Source organism: Sinocyclocheilus anshuiensis, unplaced genomic scaffold (genome assembly GCF_001515605.1).
Source record: "Sinocyclocheilus anshuiensis isolate Anshui unplaced genomic scaffold, SAMN03320099.WGS_v1.1 scaffold375, whole genome shotgun sequence".
Classification (NCBI taxonomy): Eukaryota; Metazoa; Chordata; class Actinopteri; order Cypriniformes; family Cyprinidae; genus Sinocyclocheilus; species Sinocyclocheilus anshuiensis.
The window spans coordinates 262,243-272,691 of NW_015549594.1; the positions used below are offsets into that span (position 1 = coordinate 262,243).

Below are 10,449 nucleotides of genomic sequence, written 5' to 3' on the forward strand. Positions count from 1 at the left end.
ATTCAGTGTGACAAGAAACAATCATAAAAAATAGAAAAAATGCAAAGTTGTACACCCGGTTTAAAAAAAAAACCCTGTGATTTATGTGGTATGTTATTAATGGTTTATTTAAAATAATATTTTTTTGGATCTGCAACTTTCAGACCAGCCTATTGCAGAATCTCATCTGGTGTAAAGCCCCCTAGAATAACCCCCGTTAGAAACTATAACCCACCTTATATTTCACATAAACCAGATTTATTTGGACCAAAAATAGTTCATTCTGAGGAGATTGATTCATTGAGGCTTGTTTTATTGTTTTTGGTCTTCTACAATATCAAATCAGTTCACTTTAAAGTTGTGCTTCAATCTACCTTGAGGTGTATAGCATAGAATTAGTATGTCAGTTGCATCTGACCTGATGTGGTTTTATGATCAACACTCTGTAGGATTTATTGTGGGGCCAGACAATATAATGCAATGCAATACAATGGTGACTGAGGGATGTACAAATAAACATTCCACAAAACCCTTATGTATCATTTTTGTGACCCTGGACCACAAAACTAGTCATAAGGGTCAGTTTTTTGAAAATGAGATTTATACATCATATGAAAGCTGAATAAATAAGGATAGGACAATATTTGGCTGAGATATAACTATTTGAAAATCTGGAATCTGAGGGTGCAAAAAAAAAAAAAAAAGAGAAAATCGCCTTTAAAGTTGTCCAAATGAAGTTCATAGCAGTGCATATTACTAATCTAACATATTAAAAATTAAGTTTTGATATATTTACCAAATAACATTTACAAAATATTTTCATGGAACATGTGATTTTTGGACTAAAAGGCCCATGCAATGTATTGTTGGCTATTGCTACAAATATACCTATTCAACTTATGACTGGTTATGTGGTCCAGGGTCACATTTGATCATATATTTTCCACAAAAAAAAAGATTCATGGATAATCAAGTAAACCTATTCCTAAGTTGCGGCAATCCATTAAGTGTTCATCTTAAAATATCACTAACAATATAAAAGTTATTTTTACAGAAAAGGTTTCAACGCAGAAAACACATGACAAGCAGGACCTGTGTATGCTGATAATGTCGAGGCATTTTTAAATAGGCTTTATAGGGTTAATATCTGTCGTTGTTGATTATTCTAGAAAAAAGCAATCACAGTAATTGATTATGATTTAACTTGGAATGATTTTGTTCAATCATTCTTTAGTGTATATCCATATAACAGCGCCATGAAAGACCTTGAAGGTACGCATTTTCTGTACGTTGTGCTCAATCTTAAGTCTAATTATCCAACATGAAATATTAAACATGGCTTTGAATCTTTAACAAATTACCATTTACTAGCCATTGCACTTAATGCTCAGCCATTGCACTTAATGCTCGGGGTGTTGGATAGGCTTACAAAATAAAACTGACTTTGACTGATTGCTTAGCCCTGAATTCTTATTCAGGAGGAACATTTTCACCATCGGAGGAGACATACTTTGGAACAGGCTGGTGAAGGTAAACTTTGATCTGCTTTGAACAAAACATCTCTCGAGTTGAGTTGTCATGTTCATCGCTCATGATTCTTGTTTCTCTAATGCTGTGATAACTGCAGAAGACGTTTGTGAATCTAACATGAATTACAATGTTGAAGTTTTGGATAATTCAATATATTACATGCACTAGATGTGATCACATATTTTACAAATAATAATTTTAAGAATTTTATTTGAATTAATTGTTAATCTTATTTGTATTATTTTTACATTTTATTTTTATTGTTTATTTTTATGTATTTTTTTGGTACAGTACAGTAATGGAAATTCATTTCTAAAATAGTTTATGCAAACTTTCACATTTCTAGAATTAAAGAAGTAAAATAAGCATGAGAATAGAGTTGGGATAATTACACCGTATTAGATGCCATTTTTCTTTTCCACAAGCTCACCATGCCTAGTCTCAGACAATGGCAATTAGAACATAATTGCTTATAATAATTGCTTACTAGCATACATGACCACAAGACTAATGCCTCAATCTATGGAGAACAAAAGCTGATTGCAACCTTAGTCCTCCTGCCTGTATGCATCGTTTTAAAGGGGTCATATGATGCAATTTCAAGTTTTCCTTTCTCTTTGGAGTGTTACAAGCTCTTGGTGCATAAAGCACTGGATAGCTGGCCAATCGGAGCACACCTCGCTTTTCAGAACGATGAACTTTGTAAAAATCGATGAGTTTCAGAAAGGCGGGGCATAGAGGAGAAACAATAATGTACAGTATGTGGAAAATAATGTGTTTTTTTACCTTAAACCGCATAAACACATTTCATTACACCAAATACACAAAATAATGTTCAGAGATAGTCACTCTTTAAATCAAAATGCGAATCCCACATAATGACAGGCCACCACTCTGTGCTTTCTGAAACGTTAGCCTTTGTTCTGTCTGCATTATGAACATGATGCCAAACACCCTGGCCAATTCTAGAAAGGTTCTTCCTCAGAGGCCTTTGTAAATGGCTGTATTTAGCCAAAGGCCAGATTGTATATTTGGGTCTGTGGATCTCTGTAAGCATAGGAACAGTGAAAGAGAAGGGAGGGCGGGTTCTAACACTGCATCAGGATGTGAGATGAATAGTACTAGCTTTTTACCCCAGCCCTCTCTTTCTTGTTCTCTTTCTTTCTCTTTCTATCTCTCCCTTTGGTTTGTGCTTTCCTGCATTTAAACAGCCGTTTCGAGGCAACTATTGCCCGATATGCATTTAAAAGAGAATTCGGCACAATCAGCGTTCAGTCTTCAGGTTGTCCGACAGATTCAAACCAAAGTCTGGCTCCCTATTAACAGTTGGAATGATTCATGAATATTTTTTACACCTAATTTTACACCTTTTCCAAAGCCCATGTTTTGGACTGCATGACAAAAATAAATTAATCCATGGGTGGCATTACTAAAGGACATACAAAACAAAACTAAGCCGAACAAACAACAAGAAGAGAAAAGAGGGCAGCCTAGGATGGGTGGGTAATTGCACATCATTATTCCTATACTAAAAAGATAGTTTAGCCAAACATGGAAAGTCGGCCATCATTTAACAACCCTCCTTTCATTATTTTTCCTTTTCTTTTGTTGAACACAAAAAGAGATGTTTAGCAGCATGTCAATGCTGTACTTTTGCATAAAATGAAAGCTCAAGTTTTCATTTTTGGGTGAACAATTCCTTCATGATAGACACCTGCCCCATAAGGCCCCCCAACTGGACAGGATTTGTGAATGTGTTATTGTGGCTTGTGGGAAATGCGTCCAGGTGCAGTGACCCTCACATGGGTCCCTCCAGGTGCGTGTCTTCATGTTGAAGTTCAAAACAGATGTGATGCCGGCCTCCACTGACATTACAACAGTTTTCTCTCCAAGATATTTATTCTGTTGGTTAGTTTTACAAATTTGTCATGACACTGAATAGGGTGAGTTGATTGAACTGACAGCATCATCAAAAAAATAAAACTCTGTGATAACGGAAAGGATTTAGGGTGTGAAATTAAAGTCTTCAGGTTATTTTACGGAATGCGTGACCTGTATGGATCATAATTAAATTCAAAGTCAGATTTCTAACAGTGAAATTAAACACAGTTAATTAAATTTAACTATTGGGTTCTTGATTTTATATTATTTATGCACATTTTGATGAAATAATTATTTTCAGCAAAAATTTAAAATGTCAAATTAAAGTGATTTCAAATCAAAAAGCACATCCTGCTGAATTTTGAAGTGAGGACAATGTTATGCATGTTTCTTCAACTTTGGACACATTTATGTAGATAACTTGACTACTTAAATTTGTAAGGGAATTAATTATTATTAATTCATTCAGGTTTTGATAGGACTCAGATCTGAATCCCCGAAGTTCACCTGATTAAACCGATTTCAAACAGTGGCGTATCAGTGTCCTGTTCATGAAATCCCTACATTTATATCCTAGCAGGTGAAAAAAAAAAAGATTGCATCCTTTTCTTTTTATCAAGTGAAGGTCTCATGGTTTTGGAAACCTTTATCAATTATTTTTGCTACTCATCAAACTTCTTAAAATATAAAAGTCTGTTATTAAGATACAGTATGAGTTGCAGTACATTACATAAAATTGGTGTTTTAAAATTGTGATAAACTAAAAGTGTGAAATATATCATTTTTTGCATTCTTTTTGGTCAATGCGGAAATTTTGTCCAATTATTAACAAATTGTAAACATTATATATTTGTATTTATTTTATACACTTATATATTTATTGGTAACACTTTATTTTAAGAACCAATTTTCACTATTAACTAGTTGCATATTAGCATGCCTGTTACAAGTATACTATCATGTTCATGTTTATTTGTACTTATAACACACATATTAATGCTTTATACTGCATTATCATATTTTAGACTGTTTAATCCTTACTTATACTTACACTTAACAACTAATTTACTTGCTATTAATAAACAGCAACTAAGGAGTTCGTTCAGGAAAAACTCTTAATTAATAGTGAACCTTTGTTCCCTATTCTAAAGTGTCACTGATTTATTTTTATATTTTGGGATACACAAAATACTAGATAATGAAATTAGACTTGACAAAACAAAGGAATTGTGTCCATCACAGAATGCTATTAAACCACATGTAGTTGTGGAAATGAAATTATATTGTTCTGGAAGTGTTCATGACTTTCAAAGAAAAATAGAACTTAGACAAAAACAAATTTTTAGTAGAGAAATAAAGTAGTAAGAGAACTTGAAAATGTGTTTTAAGAGAGTTTATTTTCTAAAAGTCCACAGGGGCACAATTGCTCATGCTTAAAGAAACCCTTATAGGAAAAAAGCAAACAGCAGTAATTTATTCCTGTAACATGCCTTTGTTGTATCATGCGTGTTGTTTCATTAATAAAGGTGCCGTATCCCACCGGACCCCTGGGACTCTGTATGTCATCTAGTGATGAAGTGCAGAGTCACTCTGGTTTGTGCCTGTGCATATACAACTCATAAAGTGGGTCAGGGGTTCACCTCGATGTGCAGTCTGCAAACACCATTTTGAAAGGAGATGTCTGCCTCCCCTTTGTGTAAAATATTACTAATGCAGAAGAGGCAGCGCAGGTCAAAAGCTTTGTTTTTCATTTGTTTCAGCAGTACATCAGTATGTTTAAGAACAAACGCCTAATCAGACAAACAAAAAGAGAATTCTATAGCAACCATTAAAAATTAAAAGCACGTATCCAGTGAATCACCCCACCCGTATAATTCAATAAACTGTCATAAAATGACACGTTTTCAAAGGCTTATCCAAATCCTCTGTCCTTACATATCAAACAGACTGTATGCAATGTCAAGAACATATGTTCAGTTAGCTTTGAGCTGCGAGTAAAAGGAAAGCCTATTTATCATTTCTCCACCTAAATCGTCTGTTAATGTGACGTCCAGTAGCACCATTTCTATTAATGTGTATTTGTTCTGACAAACTCAAGTCATCTGTCTCTGCACCATTAACCGGACTTGAGGCTGTTTCATGTTTATTTCTAGAGTGAAGTTTAAATGCCGTAGGGATTGCTTTGATAATCCTAAAATGTCTGGAGTGATATGAATAATGTATAGTCACAGTATACTGTGCATATTTGCATGACAGGAGCATTTATGATTTATAATGCAAACCATCACATTCTTCTCAATGCAACACAAAACATTTACTGAACCTGATTTTCTTCTGTTTATATTTGCAGAGATTTCTGGGAACTCTGAAGACATCCCCCTGGTTCGCTGGAGGCAGCAGTGGTTGGAAAATGGCACTTTGCTCTTCCACATCCACCATCAGGATGGCAGTCAGAACCTGCCTGGCCTGGCGGCAACCACTTATCCCGCTAGTGACTCCGCCGAGGAAGAGCTCCGTATCCTGCACATATCTGTCATGGTATGCAACCTGTCTGAGTTTGAGTTCTTGATGTTTGCTGCAGTAATTCTTGGACAAATACTTCTGAATTATTTAAATTCATCAAATTAGGAACAAAAATCAAATGATACAATATATTTGAACAAAGTTCATTCTAAAAAACTTTAAATCTGTGACCCTGGACCACAAAACCAGTCTTAAGTCGCTGGGGTATATTTGTAGCAATAGCCAAAAATACATTGTATGGGTAAAAATTACTGATTTTTCTTTTATGGCAAAAATCATTAGGATGTAATGTCAGATTACTTTTCTTAGGGAATTAATTATTATTAATTAATTCAGGTTTTGAGAAGTTATAATACTCGTTTTCCACGAGTTCTTTTAAATTCAACCTGAGAGAATCACAAAGCAGAGATTTATCTTACGTTTACTGCTAAAACTCAATTCAGCACCGATTTCAGCAGATAGAAGACTTCTGTTTGTTACTTGCTTTTGTGACAGCTGAGAAGCGGAGGGGTTTCCTCGTTGGCTGCTTGAGGGAATCCCGGCTTTTGTTTGGTTGCTGGTCGGGCGTCTGGATGACGTGGTTTCTGGGAATTCCCTCGGTGGTCACCAAGGCGGAAAGCCACAGTTCTAGAGAGAGAGAGAGAGCGAGTGAGCTTTGTGTCCATTTTTAAGCAGACTGATTTTGGTCTGCCCCACGGCACGATCTTCCAGTCGACTTGTTGCAAGGCGGAGCGTGCATACATTAACCTGATGCTTCAATTTATCATGTGGGGAAATATCTCTGCGAAGATTTGGTTGATACTTATAAAAAGGGTTGTAATTATGCGTATGATACCGAAAATCAATCTTTCATTCATACTAAGTTATTGCTAATGACACGAGCTTCCATTTAACATCAAACATCAGGTATTTTGCATACTCATTAATAACCTTTCCTACTAATAAAGCATTTTATTGTAAAGCATTACCATTTTTATTAATGCTTTATATTAGTTTTAGTTACTTTAGTGCTTGGCAGAACCACATTTTTAGAGTTAAACTCCGCGCACGCCGAAGAGCTGCAGGATCTCGGTCTGCTCCGGAGGCCTACACCATCACCGACCCCCACTGCTGCACCTTGCCCACAGCGGAGGCGCCACAAGCGGCGCGAGAGGAAGCAGAAGAGGGGTCAGCGTTTAAAGGCAATTTTCTCAATATTTTGATTTTTTTGCACCCTCAGATTCCAGATTTTCAAATAGTTGTATCTCGGCCAAATATTGTCCTATCCTAACAAACCATACATCAATTGAAAACTTATTTATTCAGCTTTAGGCTGACGTATAAATCTCAATTTCGAAAAATTGACCCTTGTGACTGGTTTTGTGGTCCAGGGTCACATATAGATAATGGTAAGGGTGTTGCTTCAATTGGGCACATTTGGTTGTGTGAATTGTGGGAGGAAAAGAAAAAAGAAAAATCAAACTCTCACTTTTGTTTTTTTGATGAAAATGACATTATACATATTTTTGAATAAAATGTCAGACTCCACTGTCTTTGTAAGGCTAATTTTGTAGCTAGCATTTTGTGTATTCTAAATACTGACAATTAAATAATAATTCCACACTTCTGCATAATATGAGAAAATTACAGATTGATTGAAGATGACACACAATAAAAGGATTCTGTTCAGTTTTTTTTTTTTTTCACACAACACATCTGTCACAATTAATCACATGAATTCTCTTCCCTGACACTGTTGTCTCCATGGTAACCAAGTACAAAACTAGGGGTTCAACGGATCACAAATCTCACGGTTCGGATCATATTATGGTTTTTGAGCCACGGATCGGATCATTTTTCAGATCAGCAAGAAAATAAAAAAATATTTCAATGTAATGCTTTCCATTTATTACTTAAAGCTAAGTACTATTTCAATACCACAGCTAAAACTATATAGATTAGATATAGATTAATCTTATCAAAAATGTGTTTTGCTGTTTGATGAGCATAATGACAGCAGCAGGTATTTATAGGCTGCTGTCCCTTTAAGACCTGATGCATGGATCAAATATAATGATACACATCCGATTTCTTTCTCAGCTGTTCTCGTTCACTTAAGACTGAGTGCATTTACCAGAATGATTGTCAAGATTGGTATTTTGTCATAATTTAATGTTTATATGTGTCTGTTCATAGGCAAGGACTGAAGGAGATACGAAAGAGGATTCAGTTATGTGTTCGCGCTCAGTCTGAAACGCGCTTCTCTGCGTGTGCGGCTGTAATAGAAAACAATGCGCGAGTAACAAATCTAGTTCCCTTGCACCTTTTCTTTCGCTGGAATGGTTTAAAATCGATTGTGTGCGTAAACACATACAAATGGTAAACTTTCACTCTATTATGGTTAAATTTTGCAATTAATCTGTAGATCACATGCATGCCGAACCGTGGGGCTTGGTCCATTCAGATCACGGATCAACTACGATCCGTTCAACCACTAACACTAACTTTTGGTTTTGATCCACTATGGACTGTTCACTATTTGTTCATTCCATTATATAATTTTCACACAATAAATGTACCACTTAAACATATTTTTATAGAGTCATAGTATATTTATGATGACTTTACATAATTTTAAGATTGAAATTCTTGGTCTTGGCCAAGAGTAAAACAATGAAGTCTATACATACAAATAATTTGAAAATTAGCAAAAATAAATAATGAAGATTTGGCCAAAAAGTTTCTAAAACTGTTCTATATGGAAGCCCACCATAGAATAAAAAAAAAAGAAAAGAAAAAGGTAATTGCGTCACAATTCTGACGTTTTTTTCAGCAATTCTGAGATTGTATCTCACAATTCTTTTTACTCCTCAAAATTCTGAGAAAAAAAATCAGAATTACAAAATATAAACAATTCTGAGTTTATTTCTCGCAATTCTGACTGTAACGCAATTGTGAGTTTTTATCAAGCAATTCTGACTTTGTAAGTCACAATTCCTATCTCATAATTATGAGATAATTATGAGTTTATATCATGCAATTCTGAGAAAAAAAAAATCTGAATTGCAGGAAAAAAAGTCTGAATTTTGAAATAAAAAAAGTTGCAATTACCCTTTTTATTTTTTACTCAGTGGCAGAAGCAAGCTTCCATAGATTTAATTTGAACTAATAAAGAAAAAAAAAAGGAAGAAAAACAAATTCTGTAGATCTGAGGTGCAGATTCAGTGTGGACTGAGTCAGGAGAGAAAATATTATGTAGATAAGAAAAGTTCAAGTTGTGTGTGAGATAGAAAGGGAGATAGTGTTTGTTCAGATTCAGTCAATTAGTGGTTACGCCTCCTGGCTTCACGGTTCTCCTCTCTCAGATCGTTATACTACTGTCATCCCCAGAAGTTAGCCTCAGAACAATTGGAGCGAAGACTCTTGAGGGCATAAGGATTTTAAAAGCTTTTAAACACACTCAGTATAATTAGTGGAAAATCCATATTTGTAAATTGTCATGCTGAACAGCAGTGGGGTTTGTATGGGGCAAAGTTAGCAGTGACGAGCTGTGTAGCTCAGATGAATGGAGAGTTCTGAACACAGGTTGGATGAATGGGCTGTTCGAGTCAGTATTCAAGTCAAGTGTTTGGTATGCAAATATTTTAATAGGAAATGCACAAATGGCTCATTATTTCTTAATAAAGTAAAAGGAACATATGGGGTCTCCAGGCTTTGCTGGATTTCCTTTGCTGCTTGAATTTCAAATCCTGTAATTGCACATTACAGCAGTATGGCAGTTGTTTTGGATGGCTAGTTGATTCTCTGTGCAAAGCCACTGATTACTGAAAGATCCCTGTCGGAATATGATTCCTCAGAGCTCCGGGAAACCTCCTCTATTGAGCGAACCCTGCTTGATCCCTCAGAAGCTGAAGAATATTGCATGCCTCCCATCTCAAACACAGACTCTGACATTGATATCCCCACAAAGATAGTTATTAGTATTCTAAGGGCAACATGCGGGAAGTCAGCAGATGATTTAACCTCATTGAGGAAGGCAACAGGATCCAAACAATTTTCTCTTCTCAGGGCATTATGCTTGTATCATGAAGGACAGAGCCGTATTTAAGCAAAATTGATAGTGTTTTGATGTCCATGAACTGTAAACAGCAGAAATAATGGGCCCCGGTCATTAATTACTTAATTATTCAGAGTACAGATGTACAAACAAGATTTATAATGTGATCACTGCACGATTGAGACACCTCCGTGATTAAGGTTGTGTAGGGTGAAATGAGGTAGAAGCTCATAAAGGTTGTTGTCAGACCAAATAAATTTTCACTGATGATTTTAGGTTTGTTACAGCTTATGATTGAGTTGATATTTTTTTTAGAAGGCACCATAGAAAAATATATGTATGTGTAATTATTTGCTGATTAGATTTTGATTATTTATATATTTTATGAACTATGCACTTCCGGCAAGAAGTGCATCCATGTCATTGTGATTGGCTGATTACCTTGTCTTTAAGATAATGTCCATTTTAAATTAGGACTAATAAGCTAAAAAGAAGTTGAC

The 10,449-nt window shown here is 35.3% G+C and overlaps 1 protein-coding gene across 3 annotated transcripts in view; it reads left to right on the forward strand.

Moving 5' to 3' along the window:
• astn1 (astrotactin 1) overlaps positions 1-10,449 on the forward strand; it is a 267,140-nt gene that overhangs the window by 46,702 nt on the left and 209,989 nt on the right. For all 3 annotated transcript variants that reach the window (XM_016446854.1, XM_016446855.1, XM_016446856.1), the window contains exon 2: positions 5,741-5,928. In XM_016446854.1, coding sequence (XP_016302340.1) covers positions 5,741-5,928 — 188 coding nt within the window. The remainder of the gene's footprint in view (positions 1-5,740; positions 5,929-10,449) is intronic.